This window comes from Nilaparvata lugens, chromosome 12, assembly GCF_014356525.2.
Source record: "Nilaparvata lugens isolate BPH chromosome 12, ASM1435652v1, whole genome shotgun sequence".
NCBI classification, from domain to species: domain Eukaryota; kingdom Metazoa; phylum Arthropoda; class Insecta; order Hemiptera; family Delphacidae; genus Nilaparvata; species Nilaparvata lugens.
This window is the reverse complement of record NC_052515.1, coordinates 23833542-23858475: the sequence shown is the minus strand read 5'-3', so window position 1 is coordinate 23858475 and position 24934 is coordinate 23833542. Positions and strand designations below refer to the sequence as shown.

Genomic DNA, 24934 nt, shown 5'->3' with positions numbered 1-24934 from the left:
TGCAACGTTGCCCTATAGCTTTTTTCCAATGTGGAAATATAATTGATTAATAAAAACAATATAAAACTCTTGTAGTACCCTTTTATTAAGGCATTTTAAAAACTTTAAAATGTTTGAAGTCTAGACACATTTTAACATGTTTTAAAAAAAATAATAAAATGGTTCTACAAGTTTTATATGGTTTTTATTAATTTGAATAAAGTAGCCCATAGAAGTGAAGTGATGTTTTGATTAATAAAATATGTAATCTCATTTATAAAAATTCAAGATCAAATGATTGTAAACTATATTTTCTTGACGAAAAATATAATCTATTATTTTTAACAATAATGGACAATAATTAAGATTACATCTTATATGTAATCTGATATACTGATATACCTGACAACTGATATACCTGTATCAGTTCTATAAGTAGGCAGTAGCAAGGCAACGTTGTTCTCCTCTCCCCACTTCCATTATTCAATTTCGACACTATTCTTGTGTTATGAACATTGCAGGGTATGATTGTGTCAACAAGAATAGTGTTGAAATCGAAAGAAATAAATAAAAAAATAATTAATAATAAAAAATTAACACTATTGTGATTGGTCGAAACCAAAAATTTTCATCAAAGAAAATAAAAGAGTATTATTGATTCTACAATATAATAAATCTACAGCGCAAGTTTGCAGTCTAAATTCCCGTGATGGTATTCGTTGAATTTTCATATTGAAATTGTGGTATTTGCCCAACAATGATTGAACCTGCCAGTGGTTGATGTAAGGCATGCCAAGAATGCACTGCTGGGAGTGCGACACACATTCCTCACTGGTCTATCAAACCACCTATCCCCTCCCCCACCTACCACTTTCTCCCTCGCTTTATTAAATTAAATCATGTTAAAATGTGGTTAATACTTGATGTGGATCTGAGAGAACTACTTGGACATTTTATCAATTTATCAAAATTTGGGAATGGAATAGATTTGGGCCAAGCCTGTTGTTCCTTCCTAATCATATTTATATGATTTGTGATTCTGTCCACAAATAAATGAATAAATAAATAAATGAATTGGAAAAGTCACAGTCACAAAGTCACAGAGACTCTGTTGGCTGGGGCGGTAGCGTAGGACTTATACGGTGGAATTACCTACGAACCAAAATTCAATCCTGGACTTTCCTACAAACTGTTACCTGTACTAGACTTGTTATTGTTATCTGTATTGTTGCACTTCCCTACGGTGGCGTTTCCTACGAACAAATTAAGCGTGGCGTTTCCTACGAACCAAAATTCAATCCTGAACTTTCCTATGACTTGTTACTGTATAGTTATTTGTCCATTAATGTAACTGTTACTGTTATTTGTCCCTTGAAGTAACTGTTACTGTTATTTGTATTGAGCAGAAGGATGTGCTCTCGTGTAGTGACACTTCTTAAAAGTAAGTTATGGTGGCAGATCGTACAAACAATAAATACATCATTTTCTAAATTTGTCAAGGTACATGATCTTGTGTACTGGAGAGATGAAAGATGGAGAATATTATTGTTTTCCATAAGATAGGCCGGTAGTGTAGTATGCAAATACTTATTGAGTGTGAAGGAAATTGAAGAGGGAAACAGCGAGGAAAAAGAGAAGAGTTGGAAGAAGAAAAAATGACAGTCCATTCTTTTTTTGGAACTATTCTTTTATAGTCCATAATTCAATTACAGTCGAACCTCTGTATAACGAAGTCGATTATCCCGAAAAAAATTCGCTGCCGAGAGGTATTCGTTATTGAGAGGTTCTGTCAAGAAATCTGCCATGATCCTATGAATCTTATAATATCGTATCACGGCGGTAAATAAATGAATATGGTACACAAAACATAGGCCTATATATCATCGCGAACGTAGGTAGGGTACCTATTAGGCCAATATTAATATAAAATTTAAAAATTCATGCTGTTGAAAAAAACATTTTTTTAAAAATTAGAATGTAATAAGTAAACTCACCAATTTATTTCCAGAAATCTGATTTGTACTATTAGTAGAGCTTAATCAAAGTACATACTCTTTAGCAATATTTTTCAACTTTTTACACTACTATTAGATGGAACGCAAAATACGGTTATTTTGTCAATAACTTCACTATAAATACTATAATAACTCAAATTTCCTATTATTTTTTTTGTTTTATATTTGAAAAAGTGAGTAATATCGGTTGAACTTTGCATTTGAATAAAACATCATGTTCGATAAACGACTCACATCCATTCAAACAGTCGGACATGTCTGGTACACTATTTTTCAGTTTTAATCCTTGCCTGATAATAAATTTTGAAAGCCTCTACAACTTCTTGATCTGACGGATTCTTCTCCTCAGTTTCGTCACAGTCATCATCATCATTATCATAGTCAGCTCAAAGAATTGTGAATGTGTGACAAAAGCAAGAATGGGAAAGTCCAGTCGTTCACCTGCCTGGTCTACAATAATGACAAGTTCTTGGAATTCAATTTCCGACATGTGTTTCACCCTCTATTGACTGTCTACCACCCTATCTTCTTCCTACCTGAATTGCCATTATTTTTAGTCTATTAACCTTTCTGCTGAAACTAAAGAATTCCTTGAAAATGACCGTCTGGTTCCTATATACACTACACGTTGTATGTTGAAGTCAAGAGAAAACTTTGTTGTTGAGAGGTCCGAAATTCGTTAAATAGAGGTAAATAAGCAGCAAAAACTCTAAAATGTCATGGGACCAGGTAAAAATTCGTTGTGTAGAGGATTTCGTTAAGTGGAGGTTCGTTATAGAGAGGTTCGACTGTATTATGAAAGTTCTCCAGTAACTTGTAACTCCAGACTTGGCCAAAGCAGTCGAGTCATCAATTCAGCTACATAAGATCAATGTAAAAACAACGAAATCGTGTATTCTTTTTTTGGAACTATTCTTTTATAGTCCATAATTCAATTACAGTCGAACCTCTGTATAACGAAGTCGATTATCCCGAAAAAAATTCGCTGCCGAGAGGTATTCGTTATTGAGAGGTTCTGTCAAGAAATCTGCCATGATCCTATGAATCTTATAATATCGTATCACGGCGGTAAATAAATGAATATGGTACACAAAACATAGGCCTATATATCATCGCGAACGTAGGTAGGGTACCTATTAGGCCAATATTAATATAAAAATTTAAAAATTCATGCTGTTGAAAAAAACATTTTTTTAAAAAATTAGAATGTAATAAGTAAACTCACCAATTTATTTCCAGAAATCTTGATTTGTACTATTAGTAGAGCTTAATCAAAGTACATACTCTTTAGCAATATTTTTCAACTTTTTACACTACTATTAGATGGAACGCAAAATACGGTTATTTTGTCAATAACTTCACTATAAATACTATAATAACTCAAATTTCCTATTATTTTTTTTGTTTTATATTTGAAAAAGTGAGTAATATCGGTTGAACTTTGCATTTGAATAAAACATCATGTTCGATAAACGACTCACATCCATTCAAACAGTCGGACATGTCTGGTACACTATTTTTCAGTTTTAATCCTTGCCTGATAATAAATTTTGAAAGCCTCTACAACTTCTTGATCTGACGGATTCTTCTCCTCAGTTTCGTCACAGTCATCATCATCATTATCATAGTCAGCTCAAAGAATTGTGAATGTGTGACAAAAGCAAGAATGGGAAAGTCCAGTCGTTCACCTGCCTGGTCTACAATAATGACAAGTTCTTGGAATTCAATTTCCGACATGTGTTTCACCCTCTATTGACTGTCTACCACCCTATCTTCTTCCTACCTGAATTGCCATTATTTTTAGTCTATTAACCTTTCTGCTGAAACTAAAGAATTCCTTGAAATGACCGTCTGGTTCCTATATACACTACACGTTGTATGTTGAAGTCAAGAGAAAACTTTGTTGTTGAGAGGTCCGAAATTCGTTAAATAGAGGTAAATAAGCAGCAAAAACTCTAAAATGTCATGGGACCAGGTAAAAATTCGTTGTGTAGAGGATTTCGTTAAGTGGAGGTTCGTTATAGAGAGGTTCGACTGTATTATGAAAGTTCTCCAGTAACTTGTAACTCCAGACATTGGCCAAAGCAGTCGAGTCATCAATTCAGCTACATAAGATCAATGTAAAAACAACGAAATCGTGTATTCTTTTGGAACACAATACTCAAAAAGTTTCTGAGAAAACTTGTACTCTTTGATAATTTGATATTCTCCTCCTTACTACAGTAAACAGAACTGCGAGGAAGGGTCAAGTCTCAACTTATTACAGAGAGGGATACTTTCTGCGCGTCTCTGCAGACGTCTGTGTGGGTTCGAGGCAGATAGTTTATGAGGTGCAAAATAACTTCTCGAAGGTTCGGAACCCACATTGAACTCATCTATCACCATCATCCCTTTCCTCAGCCGAAATTATGATTATCTGAAATTAGCTGATTACCCTCAGCAGAAATTCCCATCGATAGCGTTTCATAATTTCCATAATTTCTTAACAATATTAACAAAAATAGCCTAGACACTTTTCAGTCTCCGAACAACTATAGTGTCTTTTTTGTGACACCCAAAATGATACTCAATGATGAAGACTCTCTTCAAACTGTGTCAGCCCAAAATAATATTCAAGGATGAAGATTCTCTTCAAAATGTGCCAGCAGTCAGTATACTGTGCAGCAGTATGATTGCATAAATAAAATCAATGGTAATGCTTCTAATCCAGTCAATGCTGACAATATGATATGTGCTATGTACACCATACTGCACATACTACGGAGTAGCCGTAGTCGAGTGGATTAGATGCTGACTTCATAATCCAGAGGCCCGGGCTCGAATCCCAGCCCGGGCAAGATATTTTTCTTGGGCCATTCCCGTGTTTCGGATGGACACGTAAAATACGTCGGTCCCGGCTGCCTAAAAAGCAGTCGTTAGGTCATGTCAGAGGCCCTGAAGTTGATCAGTTGAGAAAACTCTGACGCCAGACCTGAGCCAGCCAGGTCACTCGATATTATTGTGTTGTGATTACCATACTATAGGATACAATGCTCCACTATAAATCTAGTGAATGGATGTATCCAGTTTTGGCGTTGTGATTTTGGTTGGTTCTAGCAAACAGAGAGAGCATCATAATAAATAATGTACATATTTGGCCGACCTGCAAGCTGAGCCAATGAAAAGCGGGAGCCAACTTCCAGCTCTGCCAGAGCATTCCTCATTGTAGATAATATCAATGCTCCAGATCCAATCAATGCTGACGGTTTTAAGTGAATCATCTCGCTGCAATACTGGAGGGCTTTCGCGTTGCCTCCGACCTCAGCAATTACACAACTTCTCAAGTGATGCTTACTCCCTCCAAGCCCAACTTTAAGCTTTAAAAGCACCAGACTAAGTTTCTATCAAGTTTCGAATCGATACTTCAGATTTGTACAGTCTGTGCTCAACAGTTTTCCCTTTGTGAAATGTGTTTCATTTAGACATGAAATTCAATTTTCTATTGTATTCAAATCAAACTTTGTTCTTATTGTTGAAACAAATATGATTTCATAAAGACCATAGAAATACATGAAGTTGACACCAGCAGAAATGATGAAAAACCATTGCAGTGAATGCAAAAATCCACTTCAAGGATTATTGAGATAATTACACGGTTTTCTAATTGTCAGGTTTAGCATAGGCCTAATATGGAGCTATCAATGTCAATATCCAAACCAGATAACTTCAGCATCGAGCAGCATAATTTATTTAAAAGAAAATTATCCTAAATGTTCAATTTCTCCCTCCTTGTCATTTGTCTCACGTTCTCCTTTAGTACTTCTAGAATGAGTGGCCGTCGAGTGGATTAGATGCTGTCAGGTTACTTATGAAATTTCGTGAGCAGCCATCTTGTTTGTCATGATGACAACTATTTTTAAGATTGCCATCATTGATATTCTCTTTCTAAACATGATAACGAGGAGATTGATACCATTTCCAAGACACTATAGCTTCAAAGATTATTGAGATACACGATTTTCTAATTGTCAGGTTTGGCATAGGCCTTATATGGAGGGAAAAATGTAACTTTGGCTGCAAACCATACTTCTCTCTTTTTCCAATGACGCTCCAGAAGTGAAAATGGACTTATAGCCCTCAACTAGATGTTATTCTAAAGCTTTGGGAATACTCTACAACACAGTCTCAGTAATAGTAGGTTATGATCACTGTGAATACATTTACAGAGTGGAAAGTGAAATTTCGTCCCCGAAGATTGTATGTTCCAAGTTTTTGAAACTAAATTAATCATGGAAAGAATAAATAAAATGTGATCAATATCTAGAACATTACATTTTGGGTAGTTATGAACACTTTGGTGGTAGAATCGTGCCGATATCTCTCACTATAACTGAATAGAAATCTATATAAAAGAATTTATCAGTTATGACCGCCATCTTGAATTTATCAATTATGAAAAATATATTCGTTGCTTTCTCATCAATATTCTTATTTGGCTGGTTGTAACGAAGAGATTGAGACCATTTTCAAGTCTATCATGAAGTAGTCGTGAAAAAAATTGATTTTATAGTTCAGTTTTAATGATAGTTAATTGGCTCAGCGGCTAGAATGACATAATAAAAAATCATTACTACAGAACAAAAGGTGATAAAAGCTTGAAACAAACGGGAATAGATCATAAATTCTATTTCAACGAAGTTTTGTTTGGCACTTTATATCCAAAAATTGTCATTGAAAGTAGTTATTCAGAAAAAATTCTCGTGAAATATTAAATGTTTTTGAAAAAGTGCATTTTTGAAGGTTAAAATCATGTTTTAGGTGGAAATGTGTAATAACAAACTTGGTAGAATAGTTCATTGTGATTCGATTCGCGTTTACTAGAGGTCTCTATCATGGATGGTAACCATTCTATGACCGTTTTAATTAATGCTGGATCAGCCATTTCCCAGTGGCGACCCCCAAATGCGCATCAAGTGGTTTGGATATCTTGAGGTACACAGGAATCAGGATATTTGGGTCTGTTTCCATCTTCACGAACTTCCCACGAAACTCTGTTTTTGAGCCATAAGAAGCCAGACTGTGTATTTATAAATCAGGGGCCCGGGTTCAAATCCCGGCCCGGACAAGATATTTTTCCCTTGTTTCGAATTGACACTTTAAAAACCAGTCAGTCCCGGCTGCCTTAAAACAGTCGTTTGGTCGTGCCAGAGGCACTGAAGTTGATCTGAAAACTCTGATACCAGACCTGAGCCAGCGAGGTCACTCGATATTATAATTATTACTTCTAGAATGTTCACTTCCATTTTCCGAACATTCAACCTGTTCCCGAAGCTAAGAATATTGTGTGTTATCTGTTTTTGTATCTTCCTGTTCCTTTTTGAGGATCCATTGACAGTATGTACTTTGGTGTTATCTATAGCGAATGCTGACTAATCATCCCCTCACTAAGAGTATACAGTCATCTTCTTCAGTATCTGATTATTCAAGTAAAGTGTTGATTGAAATGATATGTGTACTAGAATATCCTTTACCACGAGTGGGCAGTTATCTGTTCAAATTTGGCCGATTTATGTAGGCAGAACACAATATCATTATCACTGTATAGTTTATGATTTGTTATTCAAATTGCTTCTTATCTTCATATTGTTCAATATTTATTCAGTTCATACTTTGTGAAATTCGTTAAATAGTTAGCTTTATTGTTAGTCATTATGAATTCCTGTATAGCTCTATTGTTAGTGTTAGTCATTATGTATCCATGTTTAAACTAACATACATACATTGTAATTTATATGCAGAAAAATAGAATATAATTTTTCACACTGGAAAACCACAAATTATAGGCATTTATCTCTTTTTCCTTCTCGCATCGATTACTTCTCTTCCTCCATTTATTGTTCATGGATTGACCAATCGCAGACATGCTCTACACTGAGACCCGCCTGCTGGCTCTGCCTACTAGATCCTGATTGGTCGAGCCCGTTTCAAGGGACTAGTTCTTAATTCGGCCACCAGATTGCATCACGTAGGCTACTGGGTCAAGTTACAGAATCTTCAGTATTCTCTTTCCTCCAACTTCGTTTTATTGTTCCCTCTATTCTCTGTGTGATTCTTTTTATATTCTTATTTATTCTCTTCTTCATCCTTTTCTCTCATCCTATACTTTTTCTACTTTTCATTTCTTTGCATTCTTCTTTAAAGAATTTCTCCTTGTTGCATTTTTATTCTTTTACTTCCTTATTATCATGGCGATCATCTTACTTCTTTTCATTTTTTCTCACTCCATCTTATTGTTCACTTTGTCGCCTCCTTTTCTTCGTTGTTATTTTTTTCATTGTTCTCTAGTATTTTTCTCCAATAAGTGGTTCCGACAACTTCAAGTCGTTTTGTTGATAATGTATCGCCTTTACTTCAACTACAGTATTGTTATAAAAGATCAACGAGATCAAATCATCAAGATAATTAATATACAATTCATATAAATATTGAACGCTATTGGAAAAAAATAACTTATCGTCATGAAAAGGATATCTAGCATGGGGAAAATATTGAACCAGACTGTTGATTGAATAAGGAAAAAATTAAGAATAGTCTTGAGCAAGAAAGGGAATCAGTGACTGATAGTAGCAGTCGCCTGTCAATCATTGAGTTGAATTTAGTTGAGGAAAAATTATTCTATAATGTTGAGTTTTTCCTGCTGATAATGTCTGATCGATTTTCACTCTATCTAGCTTACATTTATTACATCATCCCCCACTTGATTCTCTGGTTCGATTTGAAGAGGGTTTCTTTGATAACTCAACTTCGCCATAGTATTAAGTTTGTAAAGTGTCAAATAAAAGTCATTTGTGTATATAATTATCCGTGAACAAGTCACGGACTTATGTGAGCGCCATTAGCAAAAATGAAATAATTTTAGAATCACGAATTTTAAGGAGAATCAAAGGGTTGGTTTTTTGAAACGCGTCGATTAATTCTTAAATAAAGAAATAAAACTATTAATATAAAATGGAAAATGTATGACGAAAATGCCAGATCTTGGTGGGAATTAAACCACGGACTAAAGGTCAAGCGAAGGTTAAACCAAAGGTAACTGAAGGTTGCAGGAAAAATCAAATTGTTGACAGGCTGCCCTTGGATTTCGTGCTGCATCTTATTTTCATTCAATCATCAGTAATTATTATCAGTTCAGTGTTATTGCTCATTCAATCAGTAGGCCTACTGTTATCTATATTATAATAAAGGAAAGAATTGGCTTATTTATACACGTACGGGATAGGAAATTCACGATGGACGCGTCATCACGTCTGAACTACTCAACTGATTAACTTGAAATTTTGTATATTGATTCTTTATTTACCGAGGATGGTTATTGGCCTATTTCCAACTCTTCTTCAAGATTTCATTACCTCAAGTTTTTAAGTGGACCCTTGCGGAGCACGGGTTACCTGCTAGTCAAAACATAATTTTTCAACTGCCGTCGTCATGATGTTGTTATTTCAAAAGTTCATTTCCAGTCCCATTGGTTTTCTTTATAATAAACATTGGTTTTCTCATTGATGATAATTAGAGGCTCTATCTGTTGTCCTCAGAGAGTATAGAGTGTATAGTATTACATTCTATTCTCTATAATATAGTTGTCCTCTCCCGATCATATTGTTTATTACGATTTGTGATTAAATCGTTTGCTATTTTTATATGCTGTTGAGGTTTTGAGCTTTAATACATTTTTAGTTTCAATAAGTTTGTACAGTACACTAATAGGTTGATCGATCGGAAAATATCTGAATGAGTGGAAAGGGGCCAATGTCTATTTTGAAACTTGTCTAGATTCTCCCCCGGTCTAAAATTATTATCGATCTTACCGACTCCCTTGTTCACTTTGAGTTGTAATTGAGACTATTATCACTTCTGAAAGATTGCATCGGGTAGCTTGCTGGAATGATGAAATAAATCTGTTCACAACTGAAAGTTCCTCCAATTGTTTGGTTTCTATCCAGAAATAGGAAGTGAACAATCCCCGAATCTGGTTTGAAACTATTTCCTTCCAAATAATCTGGAAAATGTTGCATCATTCATTCAATTATTCATGAATTCAATCGCAGATTATTCCTTACGTTCTAAAATTATACCTAATCACACAGTTATTCAATTCAGAACTCAAAACCTCTAAAAAGTTTTTCATTCCATAATTAAATCGTTGAACTTTACTTAATTGAACTACCATACTTTAGAACAACGAAACTAAAAATTCTAGAAGCAGAAAATTCTATTGGAAAAAGACCTATTAAAAAGAAAAAGACCTATTCTATTGGAAAATTCTATTGGAAAGGGACCTAGAAGCGGAAGGGATGATCCTCTCACTCTCTCTCTTTCTCTCTCTCACAAGTAAACAACTTGTTGACAAAAACAAAATGCTCAGAGTTGAAAACAGAACGGATATAAATTGGTAGACTCCTATCCTAATGAGCTGATTTTGATAGTGGAACTACCGAACTGGCCTCAAGCAGACCCCGTTCCAACGGCAGAACTGATGGTGCTTATGTCTTCTTATCTGTACTACTATAATTATCTAAGTTATTACTTCACTCACAATAAATTTGTGACTGCAAAACTTACTATCATGAATTTCTCACTGTAATAAGATTTATACAAGTCATATTGAATCTATATATTTAATACAAAGTTCAATCCTATTACTGAACCAATCTTTAAGTTTGATACGTCAAATTTAAGGGGATGATTAGTAAGTTTGCAGAAATGCATTGAAAATTTTTTCTTAGATCCAAATTATTATTTAATATTCTTTCCAATAATTCACACACTCCACCCAAACTTGCCTGTAACGTCAATGTCGAATTACATCAATTTCAAACAGCTGATCATGCGTAAGTTTATCTATTTCAAACGGATGATCATCTGTAGAATTTGAAAATTTGCTCGGCTCACCATTATAATATGAAGCAAGGCAAAACGATAGGAGCATTGGAGCATCAGTGGCCAGTTTCATAAAAACTTAGAAGTCCTGTAATACAGGAACAGCTGATTTTATCGGCTATATTGAGCATGTAATTGGAATGGTGATTTTCCTGTATTACAGGACTTGTAACTTTTATTAAACGGCCCCCTGGGTTTCAAAACTAGGTCACAGCACGCTTTGCAAAAAGAAGAGAAAAGAAAAAGAGAAAGAGATGAAGGGGGAAAGAGAGAAAACATGAAAGAGAGAGAAAGAGAAAACAAGAAAACTAAAATGAGAAAGAAAGAGATGAGAGAATGAAAAAGAAATCGAGAATAGATTGTTAATTTACCGAGTATGGTTATAGGCCTATTTTAAATTCTTCAAGATTTCAGTACGTCAAGTTTTTAATGACACCCTTGCGGGGCATGGGTTACCTGCTAGTGTAAATTAATGAAAAGTGAAGTAGGAATTTAATGGATAATTTTGAAATTGCTCTTTATATGATTTTATTCAATAAATTTTAACAAAAAAGACAAAAACAAACATATTTCAGAAGGCTATGATAGAACCAATATTGACATATTATGGATCTGAGGTGTGGGTCATGGATCAAAGATATTCTGCATAATTGCTTGCTCAAATAAGAGAGCAGATGAATGTAGAAGAAACTATACCAAGTAGCATTGTTAAAAACCAGGTAAAATGGTATGGCCACCCACGTTGAATGAATATGGAGAGAATGTCATTGAGAGTCTTTGAACGGACTCCAAACCAGCATCAAAACGGGGTAGGCCAACGAAAGTATAGATGGCCAATGCTGGGAAAGAGATGGAATGCAGAGGCTTGAGAGGGGACGACTGGATAGATAAGGAACGATGACGGAGGGGATGCGAAAAGCAACTCCAGCTTTCAAAACTTGTGAAAAAATATTTATTTAGGAACTTGACGAAAAATGAAATAATTCAGCAGTCGTGGAGAAGGAGCAAGACTATCGTTGCCTATATTCTGACCAAGGGGTTAAACAAAAATATTTGTCAATTTTGAGAATAAATGAATGAATTGATTTACTTATCAGATTTGAGTAAAGCTGAAGAGCTTTTTTCTCACCCGTATCCACAGAACAAGTTTACAAAGATTGTTAGAACAGAAAATTATAAGAATAACTTATATCTATAATACATATTCGTAATAAAAATTTAAATAAATGTGTCCAAGTCAAGCCATAACAATCCAAAGAGAGTAAAAAAGAGAAATTATAAATAGCTACTAAAAATTTATCAGCCTCGCGCTCAGTTTTTTGGAACCTTGCAGGGACTTCCCTATTTATTTATATATATTTTATCCTATTTGATGGTGTTTCATTTTCTATTTTATATTGTATTCTACTTTTTTATAGCCATTGTCATTGTAATAATGTTTTGGTAAAATTAAGGTTTTATTTTATTTATGAACAATCCAAAAAGGACAGTTTAGGGAAAAAAGTTTCAATAGTAGAGTGAGAGAGGAGAGTATGTGTCAGGGAGGAAGAGAGGGATCTGATAGGAATTGTGCAGTGGAGGCTACTATAATAATTTGATTTGCCAGGGACAAATACCAATCAAGCAACCTTTAGGGAAAACCAATTTATCAGGTGATGAAGGCAAAGGGAGAGAGTCTTTCCGGGTTCATTGACCGTGAAAGGCTGGTTTCGACACTCTGGACCGTTATACAGCTATAGTGAGATTCATTTCGAACAGTCAACATAGATTCAATGGGAAACATTGTACTTTATTAATAAGGAATGCTGTCGGTTACAATCACACTAAACTCCATTTGGAACCTGCAACTATATAGTAGGCCTATGAAGACTCGACTTTCTATGAGGTGCTAATGTATGAGTTTAAAAAATATACTTGATATTTAAATTTACTATTGCTATTCATCTTTATTGATTCATCTATTGTATGTTCATTGAATATTGTAAGTTTCGTTTGGTTGGTATTTATTTAATTTGGTGAAAAAGCAAAATTTGTAGAATCAGTAGGCTATTCAAAAGAGAAACAAATCTCTTCCGAGTAGACTTGATATTAAAATCGCTTGTGATTTGTTGAATTATTTCACATTCAACTTATTTCCCCCATTCAACTCTATAGGAGTGGTCATAGTCAAGTGGATTAGATGCTGGCTTTATAATTCAGAGGCCCGGGTTCAAATCCCGACCCGATCAATGTATTTTTCTGGGCCACTCCCTTGTTTCGGATGGACACGTTAAAAACTAGTCGTCAAGTCATGTCAGAGGCTGTGAAATTGATCAGTTGCGACCTGAAAACTGTGACACCAGACCTGAGCCAGCCAGGTCCCTCGATATTATTATTATATTTATCATTAAACTCTCATTGGCTGTCGGCATGACAACAAAATTACTACTCTCTCAGGCTAGGCACACACCAGTTAGTCAAGAAAAGACAAGACACCTTTAGTCACAATACTTCACATAGTTGCTTATGAAGATATGTCTAATTGCAATGACTAATGTGAAGTATTGTGACTAATCGTGACTATTCTTGTCTTGACTAACTGGTGTGTGCCCACCCTTATTGGTTAGTTTGTGATTAGTTGAATAATCCTTTACTTGACATCCAATATAGTTCCAAGCTACAAATATAGGTACATGGCATCCATATTTGTATATAAATTGAGAGAAAGGAGCAGTTTTGTCTTACGAAAATCTTGGTGGAATCTTCCCAAAAATCTACCCATAGTAATTATTTGGCGCCCCTTGGACGTGTTGTCACTAGCAACTTACTTAGTATGCCTAACCGGACATTCGGCCCTGCGTTTATCAATACACAGTCCTCTTGCTCGATGGTAATGATTGATCTTAGTTGATCTAACGACTTGTGTGTTATCAACTATCTAACTATTTGCCTGTTATAAATTCGCATCAGTACTGACTGAGTAAGAATACATAATTAAATTAAGCAACTGTGTGAAGAAATCTGAAGATTCTGAAAATCTCAAGATAAATTTTATTATTCTACAAGTACGTCGCATCGAGCATCTGAGGATTCGTCTGACTAATCGGTGGGTTCACATTTCGTAGCGTCAATAGCCAAGCTATAAAGGAATACAGTAGATAGGTCCATGAGAAAGGATAGAAAGTCTGTAAGAAAGTAGATGAGGAACATTTTTCCAAGGAAAAATCAAGGACTCCTGCTTACGTCATAAAACACGACGTCTTCTCATAAAACTTCTCAAGTCTAATAATACTGGCGAATCACCCAATAAAATGCACTGTATTACGGGCCATAGGCTTCAAAAACAGTCTCTCCTCGATTGTAGGCACTCAAAAATTTTATGAAACATGCTCAGGGTTGCTCCTGTAAGATTGAACTACTGTTGATATTTGACTAATTATCTTGAACTAATTGAAAAATCAAAATTTTATATTTGTCACATCCACATTTATTAGACTTTTACACAGAAATCAACACATCTTCAGCTGTAGTGTAGGTTTGTGTTGGTTGGCTGTTTGGTGTTGTGTTGGTATCAACACGAAACTGCAATCCTGTGTAAAAGTCTAATAAATGTTGATGTAACAAAAATAAAACTTTGTTTTTCCAATTATGGAAAAATTCCACAATATCAATTATTCTCATTGAAGAAGTTTTATTTTTGAACTATCGACATAATCATCTTTTCCTACTGCTATCATATTACATCAGTTTGTAGTGCTGTAATAAGTGAGCAAATAAGCTGTTGGTCGTTATTTTGATTTTCTAATATTTTAACGAGGTTCGTGTGACCGACGTCTAAATCCAGAGTATCGAATGGTGCGTGCTCTAAAAATAGCATCCTTCCGATTCCCCGTTACACGACACTTATTCCCTTTCCGTCCTGATTCCAAGTGTCATCCTTCCTTTACTCGTTTTCCTCATCCTCCTTCTCCTGCTCCTCATCATCATCATCTTCTTCTTCTCATCTTCCTCCTCCTTCTACTCCCCCTCTTCCTACTCCTGATTATCTTCCCAAAATGCTTGTCTCTATTCATTCAAATTATTGATTCCTCTTGTATTGATTGTCTTACGCAATGTTTCATTTAAATTCCTCCTCCTGCTCGACTTCCTTTTCCTCCTCCTCCTCCTCCACCTCCTCTTCCTCCTCCTCCTCTTCCTCCTCCTCTTCCTCCTCCTGCTCTTCCTCCTCCTCTTCTTCCTTCTCCTCCTACTCCTCCTACTCCTCCTCGTCTTTATCATCATCATCTTCTCTTTCTCCTATTCCTCCCCCTTCCCTACTCCTGATTTTTTACCTCAATGATTGTCACTTTTTATTCAAATTACTGCTTCCTTTTGTATTGATTGTCTTACACAATGTTTTATTCCTGAGACGATGTTGGTTGACCGAGATTTTCAATAATTTAGAAATAATGTTTGCTTTTATAGTCTGCCCAAGCAGCCGTAAGCCCTGATGGATTAAGCTGACCCTCGCTCCCCCACGCGCAGGCACACACGCCCTGCCTACCTGCGCTATTGAGTCTTCTAGGAATGAACGAAGAACAATTCAATTGAAACCAATAGAATGCCTCTGCTATCACCAAGTTTCCCTTATTTCATAAAGTTAGAGAAATTAACTGTTAACTTCTTAATTTGTACTCTAATTACTGGAATCTACATATCATTCCTTCCAAAATGAGTCCAAACACGGTACATTTGTGTCAACTCTAAGCTTTTAAAAAAGTTCAATTTATTTATTACATTGTAACTTATCGACTATTAAATTGCTTAGAGTTGTCACAATTGTACCGTGTATGGACTCATTTTGAAAGGAGTAATTTTTAGAGTTCAGTAATTGAGTAAAGTTGACTGTTGGAAAACTGTATTTTTTAGCACAAGGCGATTCATAGAAGAATCATTAGCGGGCAGATATGCAGACCGTCCCTTTACTCACACACACAAACGCGGACTGCGCTTGTGTGTGTGAGTAGTGGTGGGTCGGCCCAATCCTTCAGAGCTCACGCCTGTTTGGACAGACTATAATTGTGTACTTCGTTGTGACCTTTTGAATTCTCTCAATTTCTTTCTTGTTCTTCTGCATTGGGTATCTATAGGCTGTATATATCTATAGGCAATGCAAATAGACATTTTGGGAACTATATATGAGCGAATGGGTTTGTGCGAATAACTTTTCAGTGGGAGGAATAACTTCTCGTTATTTTCAAATAACAATTTTTTTAGCTCAATAGTTATAGCCTTCAGTCAATACCATAGTCATGTTAGTAAACATCTTTTGATCCAGTATCTCTCTTCTCTGTGATCTTGAATTTGTATCTCATTTTTCATAAAGACTTGAATAAAACATAGAGTAAAGATACCGTTAAACACTTCAACTTTGGTAAAATACACATAGATCCAGTACAGACCTCGTAATAGTACATCTTTCGAGCGGTCCTTTGAGATTCGATGTATAGAGGTTCCACTGTAGTAAATAGTAATGAATGAAATCCAGATCTGAACATCATGTAATCTTGTATAATATGTTGATTGCTCGATCCCATTTTCCATCAAGGCTTTACACTTAGTACATAGGATGATAGATGATTGAACAAAACTGATTTTCTAAAATAGTGCAGTCAACGACAGAAAATTTAGAAGATGTAATAGGAAGTGACAAGCATTGAAACGACTGGAGGTAATGAGATTCTGAAGGGAAAAGGAAGAGAGCTGGCATGGCCACTGACCTACTTGCGAACGACGGAAGAAAAGTAATGAAGAGAAAGTGCAGGGAAGGAGGAGAGAGAGTGGCAGAGAAAGAGTAACAAAGAAAAGAGAGAGCATGATAGTGTTATCAACGCCTCAAGCTTCTAAAGGAGCTGGATCACTGAACTGATCATCCCGTAACAGTGCATCCATCAACTCGGGATGTAGAGTGTTGCTAAAACATTAATTACTAGCAGGTAACCCATGCTCCGCAGGGGTCTAATTGAAAACTAGACCTACTGAAATCTTGAAGAATTCAAAATAGGCCTATAACCATCCTCGGTAAATTAAGAATCTATATATGCAAAATTTCAAGTTAATCAGTCCAGTAGTTCAGACATGATGAAGCGTCATTCTTGAATTTCCTATCCCCCTACGTGTATAAGCCAGTTCTTTCCTTTATTATATTATAGAATACAGGACTGTTATAAGATTAAGGAAAACTGTGGAGAATTTTACATAATTTAAGATGAAGGTTTTAAATTGAGCTATGATATTGTGGTGGAGGGGGGTGTGAGATCTATCTTTTGGTAAAGTTGTGTTTTCCATAACTTGTTTTATTTTCTGCTGGTGTTAGCACTATAATTTAAGTTTGATGGAAGTGTTCAATAATTACCGAAGTATAATAAATTGTTCGGTGAGATTAGTGAACGTTCTTTGAGGATTTTCTCCACAGGAGCCCAGTGACAGTGACAGATTAATGGAAGGATAATTTATAAATATGAAAGTACCTGCATTTGTAGATGAGGTTCGAATCGTGTGAAATGATTGAATGAAGGAATTGATCAAAATATGATATAGGAGAGAACTAATATCAATGGAGAGCTATAAGAAAATAGAATCAAAAATGGGGAGAACAGAATATTAGAGTTGACTAGGGTGTTGCACCCTTCAGTCTGCTAGTGCTACCAAATCGAATAAAATGTTGTTATTGCCATTAACAAATACATGTATAGACAACGTCAATGTAACATAGAACTAAGCTAAAACATTATTAAAAATTGTTAAAAAATTATTAAAATTTGTGTACCTGGTTGCGGGTTCGAATCCTGCCGAATCCCATTGAATTAGGTATGGACGTTTGATCATCTCATAAATCACCCTCGTACTTTTCCCATTACCCACGCAAAATCAACCAAAAAAGCTGATGTGGGCATCATCCGCGATAAAAAGAGAACAACCTACTTTGGGAATTTTCAAAAATTTTGTTCACTTCAACTTCGGAAGTGAATACTGCTATAGAGAAAATGAATAATATCGATAATACATTTTGTTCAATAATACGAAATATTATTTCAATAAAATTTGGAATAAATATCGTAAAAATGTTATGGCCAAAGTCTTTAAATCATGATTTTTCCTATAGAACATAATATTTTACTCGCAACTCCGAGGTAAAATAAAGCCTAAGCTCAGGCGATCATAGTCATCGCCTATGCCAAATAAGAATCATTAGATCGCCTAAATAATAATCAAACTCATCAGATGTGTATAAAGCTGCTTTTACACCAAAGTTATTAACAAAATGTTATTAACTTAATCCTTATAGATTCTATTAGATTAAACATAACTTATCATACACATGTTGAACATATGTGTTTGTCAAGTTCCATTCAATCTAATAGAATCTATAAGCATTAAGTTATTAACATTTTGTCAATTGACCGAACTTAGTGAGGTCTATGTTTCAACTCGATTTGCTTTTCTGTATGTCTGTATGTAACGCGATTACGGCCAAACGCGTTAATAGAATCCGATGAGATGTGGCAGGATTATTCCTTTTTAAACTGCGCGTCGATGTATACACAAGTTTTTTTGAAATTTAGCATTTTAAGGATAATATGAAAAGAAAAGGAATTCCTCCATACTATGATATCATCTACTTTGAAGATAGGATCACTCAGACTATAGAATTAATCAGCTATAATTAATATACCTAATATAATTAATATTAATCAGCTAGAATTAATATAATCAATCAGCTGACAAGTGGATTATTCATTGCATGCATTACACAGATGTCTGGCCATGTCTATTTCTATAAGGTAGGGTTTCAATATTTTTTATGATGCGTACACATCAGTATCAATATTCTCACATTTGAAAAAAAAAATTAATAGGTGATTGAAAATAAAATAAAAATGATTGAATGAACTGAATAATGCCGAAGAAATTGAAAAAAAAAATTTAAAACAGTTGAGAAATATTTTTATCAGATGATAAGATTATCACGAAACTGGATAAATCATCATCATAATTATGGGATACAAATTTAAATTTAAACTGAGTTTATTAACATAAGTGAGTTTTTTATCTTGAAGAAAACAAATAAGTTTTTAAGAGTAAATTATGATTCAACTGTGAATTGTGATTCAACTGAATAAACTAGAACAGGTGACATCAAATACTTGTGGATGAGAAAACTGCGTGAGGTCTACTGTTCACAGAACTACTAGTAACTTTAGTGTAAACGCAGTTCAACATGGAGATGTATAGCTAATGCAAACATTAGATTTGTATAGCTCGGCGAGTTATGCAAAAAATAGCAACATTTGTCTTCTATGTCGACGTTTTCCCTAGATTTCATAGTTTCCCAGGTTTTTCCTAAATCTTAATGAAATAGGCCTCTGATATCAGTACTCTACTTCAATAATGAGTGCAATATTTCAATTATTCAATGTTTTCTATTTCGTTTTTGACTTTATCGATTCCTTCCCTGAATTATTCAGTTTAGGCAATTACAAGTTTTGCTATTGTCATGACAACGCTATATAATTGGCGATCTGTGGCATTCGCTAATAACACTAAACTACCCACTTTATGAATTATTGAGGGTTACTGGGTGGTTGACCGTTAATAAATAAATAAAATATTAGTATGCCGAAATTATTAGTGCTTTTCCTCTTTCCTTATTGTTTAGTACGGGGTATAGTTGTATAACTCATTACTGTATAGTACTCAATAACTATAGGGTTGTATTTTATAGGGGTTTAGGGTCTATTAACATTCTGGCTTTGTTATCATTACCATTCACTGAATCTATAAAAACAAGTAGAGGATTTTTCGAATTCACCCCACTAGAATACCGTACTTTTTATAATATATCAACGTTTTTTTTGTGTAGTTGAGAAGTTGATATCGTGGTAATTATTCATATTGAATGAAAAAGACTAAGAAATTGTCAAAAAACCACTGATTTATACTGATTATCAAGGTCATGCTTTCATCCTTATCATATGTCGTGCGATATGATTCTCCAAACATCTAATAATACTTCATGATAAATCGTATTGTGATAACATTTCTAATCAACGTGATGTTCAGATTCATGTAATCTTTCAGGTCATATTCATTCATAATAATAATATGTTTCCTTTCTACCAATGTACCTAGAATGCATAGCACCAATTACGTCTCACCGATCAGCTGGCTCTGATCATCAAATAGATCGAGATGCGTCTGAACACTACCTTGTATTCTAGGTACCTTGCTCTCTACTATTGTCGAATCATAGTTTGTAAATTTAAACTAATTTTTCTTTTGATATAACATCTGTAGTGTAATGACGTTGAAAAAATTATTGAAGACACAATTTGAATCATTTTTGAGTTTATTTCTTCTTTCTTTTCGCAGATTCATGTGTGTGTTATCAAGAATTTTTGGATGACTACTATTTGTGATCTCACCTGACGTGGCTTTATTGTTGATTTCATTTGGAAGTTTGTTTAGAAATTCATAACTGGGATTTTCTGTTGTGGAAAGTGTTGAAAATCTAGTGAATTGGCCATGTCCAACTGCAATTTTCCAATTTGTCTCTCACCCACAGAGGAAAACAGTGAAGATGCTAATAAAACTAAGCAGCTACCACGGGAAAAACCACTGAAGGTATCGTACAAGAATAAAATGAAAGCTAAACGTGCCCTAATTAAGCCGGGTGAAGTAGCAACCGTGATTGATTTACAGACTGAAAACAAAGAAAATGTCAATCCATTTCATGAAGCTGAAAATCAAGGCGTTGGAAAACAACAGGAAGTCATGAAGAAAATTGATTCTAAGAAATCCGGAGATGTAAGGGTTGATAAAAATAAAACTGTACTGAGTGATTCAGATGCTTCAACGAAGGAAGGGAAGATCACTAGAAAAAATGTGTTGAAGTCTAGGAATGACAGTGAAACTCTGAAAAACATACCTTCAAGATCAGATTTGGACGATATTAAAGTTTTGAAGGATTTGGGGAGAAATAAAAATAAGAAAGAGACTGATGGTGGGAATGTTAATGTTGAAAAGGACAAAAATCAGAAAGTGGCGGAGAACAAAGTGAATGAATGTGAGAAGCAGAGAAAAGAGAACGTTAGAAAGAAAGTGAAAGGGAAAGTTGTTAAGAATCGAAGAGATAGCGATGATCTTTTCAAAATTAATATCAGTACCAGCCGCAAAGATCTGTCTTTCATGAATAATGAGCCCCTGCACAGAAATGAAACAAGTGTGAAGGAAAACTGCAGTAAAATTGAGGTGAAGAAAGAAGAAAAAGATGTAATAACAGACGAAGAGAAATGTGGTGAAAGTCAAGCTACTGAAATAGAAGAGGAAGATGCAAGCAAGGAAGAATGTAGAGGACGGAGAAAAAATGATGCAGTGATTATCGATGGTGTAGAAATTCTTGAAGCTAGTGATTCTGTGAACTTAGAGGAAAACCCAGAGCTACGAAAAGATGATAGTAAAATTGATGAACAACTAGGTAAAAATGAATTTGAGGAAGATTGTCAAAGAAAGGAGAAAAGTATGTCACTAGTTTCAAACGATTGCACAGAGGAATATGTAGCAAATGAAGATGGTCAGCAAAGCGGGAAGGAAAATAGAATTAGTTATGTGGAAAAGAAACAGTTTGGAAACACAGGGGAAGATAAAAGGAACGCCGATAAGTCTCCCAAAAATGAACAACAATCAATGCTAGAAGAAACAATAGAAGAAGTAGCTGCTTCTAAGGGTGGGGTAGGTGATGGTCCAGAATGTTTAAACAAAGATAAGGAACATGACAATTTAGAGAAGGAGAATGAAGGTGCCAAGGAAGACGATAGCAAACCTCCGGATTCACCTATTCCTCAGGAGTCAAATAGACGTAAAAATAGAAACGAAGATGGAGAGAGACCTAATCTTGAAAAACAGGAGTGTGAGCGGAAAAAGCTAACCCGGAAAAAACCTTCTAGTTGTCAGATTCTTCCATAATTGATAACAAACTTTCCCCTATTCATAACAAATGTCCAGCGGGCAAAGGAGATAAGAATAAGAGGAGAGTTATTTTGGGCATTTTGAATGAGAATAAAGGTGGAAACCGCTACAAAAACGATTGTTTCTCGTGTGAAGTCGTAGCCAGGCAGGTGATGAATGAGGAGACAAATTGGTTGGGGAATAGTCCCTATGTTTCCTTCCTAGATCGAGATGATGACGAAAGCAGACGTATCGATGCTTTCAATTTTGAATTGGCCAAAAAAAGAAGCTTGGAAGACTACTTGAATAAAGTGAAGAAGAAAAAAATGTTGAATGAGGAGGGAACATTGTTGAAAGATAAGACTACGACAAAATCAAGTGAAAGAGAGTCTGACAACGTTGTGGATTTGATTTCTCCAGTATCAAGTAAAGTACAGGATGAAGTGAGGAAAAGAAAAAGAAAGAAACTTCCCTTTGTTAAGTATAGCACTGAAAAACCGTCTCAGAAAAACGCTGATGATGAAAGAAACTCAAGCCTTTTGGATACGTCGTTTTGTGTGACAGATGACAGCTCGGTATGTAGAACTGCTGATGAAATTGATACAATCACCACTGAAAAACAAGATGAACTCTGTGAAAGTCTTGATCAAGATATGAGCTTATCTACAGAAATTGAAATTAGAAAAGAAAAACAACAAAGCGATGAGATTCAAACTACTGAAAAACAAGTTGAAAATGTGGGGAACTTTGATTCATTTGTACCGTTTCCAACAGCAATTGAGAAAAGAGTTGGTGTAGACGAGTGTGAAGAGCAAAATGTGAGTGAAAAGTCTAAACAGCAGAGCTCTTCTGTTCTGTCTTTGTCTAGTGGAGAGAATGTTGAAATCCCCAAGAGAAACACCCTGCATCTATCACATACAGGAACACTGATTCAAAGCAAACCAGTTTGCAAACGGCTATCCAAGAATAAGAGAATTTTAATCAGGAAAATTTATGGCTATCGAGTAATAGGAAAAGGCAACCGAACTATGAGACTTGTGAGTATTTTTTATTGAAAAATATGTCGAATTGGTATTAGCTTTGCAATAGAAGCAATTGGAATAGAAAATAAGGATATGCTTCGAGTATGCTTTCCAGTACAGTATTAGTTGATTGATATTTTGTAGCAATGTAAAGGTGTTGAAATAATAGTTTTTATCATTGAATTAAGTTTTTATCTTAAGATGAAATACTGTAGTTTTAAAGAGCCTATGAGACACGTATCTATGTACTGTATACTGTAATCACCGGTTGGGGGGGGGGGAGGCAGAGTTGTTGTATGGCAGTAACTAGGTTATTTGGAAATTATCATTTGTAAGAGATTTTTATCTTTAGAAGCTTCATGGAGTATGAGTAGAAATTTTGATGTTGTTGGCAGTTTATAGGTATTCTCCCCTAGATGTCCTGTTTTTTTCGAGGGATTTTGGAAGAACGACCGGCTAAATTCCTCTGGTCTATATCGGTTGAACGTTTCAACACCTATTAAAATTCAATTCCTAGAGTTATCATGAATTAAGCTAAGGCATTATCAACATGAGAAAAACTCTTGTGTTGGCACTAGAAGAACGAATTTCTTATTCGTTTTTTCCAACAATAATAGAACCTAAAGGCAGTTTTATGATGGTTCTAGAAAACTAAATATTCAAAGAAGAAATAATTTGGTTTCTAACCAAAAATTGTAGAGATATGAAGTGAATGAAGTTTATCAGTGAACTCCGAAGCTTATCATGAGGGCAAATACAATGTTATCATTCTCTCATGCCGATACGTGCTTTCTAGTTATCATTTCTTGTCTTATCACGTATATCTTATTCATGAGACATGACAGTGCATTCTAATTAAGCCACTAATATAGCAGATGTATTGGTTAAAAAGTATTTTAATCAGTTTGACGTATTTGTAGGCTTTCATTCGATTTTTAATTAGTATAGTGGTATCTGATTATCCTGTGCGTTTTAAATTTTAAACTATTCAAAGGCGGCTCAACATGTAACGGAAATCCGAAGGCCAATCCCAAGGCTCCCCATCTCATGAAAAAATCAGAAGTATGAATGGAGAAATCTTTGGATTTTTTTCGATCCACTTGTTTAAATTTCCATGAGGTCGAGTTGTCTTTATTCAAATCGTTGGGACTAAAGTCGCCTTAAGAGAATATTTTCCATTAATTTCAGTAAATAAACTTGTATTTGAATTTTATCTCTTTACAGTACTATAGTGATTATTGAAATGAAATAAAAATCAAGTACCCTTTGTATATTTTATGAGTTCAACATGTTTCATATCATCATTGCATTTTCTGCTACTGCAAATAGAATAACCTAGCATTAATTTAATGTTGTTTACTTTATTTTATTTGCACTTGAAAATGTTTATAACATAATTTTTTTATATCACCCAAAGTCTTTGAGATATTACTTTTAACATGAAGAGGAGAAACCCATTTCTCCTTCCACAGTTTGTAGCATAGAAAGAGACGGTCATCCTGCGCACATTTGGATGCGCCGTGTCATTTTAGCTTTACGTTCTTGTGATGAACACATCTCCCTAATCACACAAACCAATATAGGCTACCTGCTGACCAGTAAACAATTTTAGACCAAAGCCAGGCAATAGCTGGAGGGGAGTGTTGGCGCGACGCGTTAGAATGCTGCTAGGTAGTGGGAGTGATTAGTGGAGGATAGAGCATCAGACCTCTCCGTCTTCGAGAAAGAGCCATGTTAAAAGTATTATCTCACAGACTTTAGTTAAAGACTAATAAGCTATTCTATTTTGACTTGAATTGATAAGAATATTGTTTGTCAAGGTAAAACCCATTGGTTAAGCCTTCTATTTTGGTCAAGGATAATTTTGAAGATTATTTTTAGCATAGAAGGATACAGTATGTATCCTTATATCTGCCTTTGCACTTTCATTGCAAATATAACATAATGTGTCGAAACATGTTGTGCGTATTTGTATTTGAAGGGTACTTGATGATTTTAATTTTATTTCAATAATTTTGGTAGCCCTATACAGGAGAT

General features: G+C 34.9%; 2 protein-coding genes across 7 annotated transcripts in view; both read left to right on the top strand.

Moving 5' to 3' along the window:
• The window catches only part of LOC111051592 (transcription intermediary factor 1-alpha), a 128845-nt gene that overhangs the window by 36989 nt on the left and 66922 nt on the right, over window positions 1-24934 (top strand). For 4 of the 6 annotated variants that reach the window (XM_039439222.1, XM_039439221.1, XM_039439220.1 and 1 more), the window contains exon 3: window positions 20301-22912. The exons of the other annotated variants lie outside the window; for them this stretch is intronic. In XM_039439222.1, coding sequence (XP_039295156.1) covers window positions 22049-22912 — 864 coding nt within the window. In that variant the 5' untranslated portion in view covers window positions 20301-22048. The remainder of the gene's footprint in view (window positions 1-20300; window positions 22913-24934) is intronic. 6 annotated transcript variants of the gene reach the window in all.
• LOC120353935 (mitochondrial intermembrane space import and assembly protein 40-like) lies at window positions 21117-21893 on the top strand. Its single transcript, XM_039439490.1, has one exon. The coding sequence runs from the start codon at window positions 21117-21119 to the stop codon at window positions 21891-21893; it is 777 nt and encodes a 258-aa protein (XP_039295424.1).

What these genes read in the sequence shown, in the direction of transcription:
- LOC120353935 (XM_039439490.1), top strand. Translation starts at nt 21,117, where the DNA reads ATGAATAATGAGCCCCTGCACAGAAATGAAACAAGTGTGAAGGAAAAC.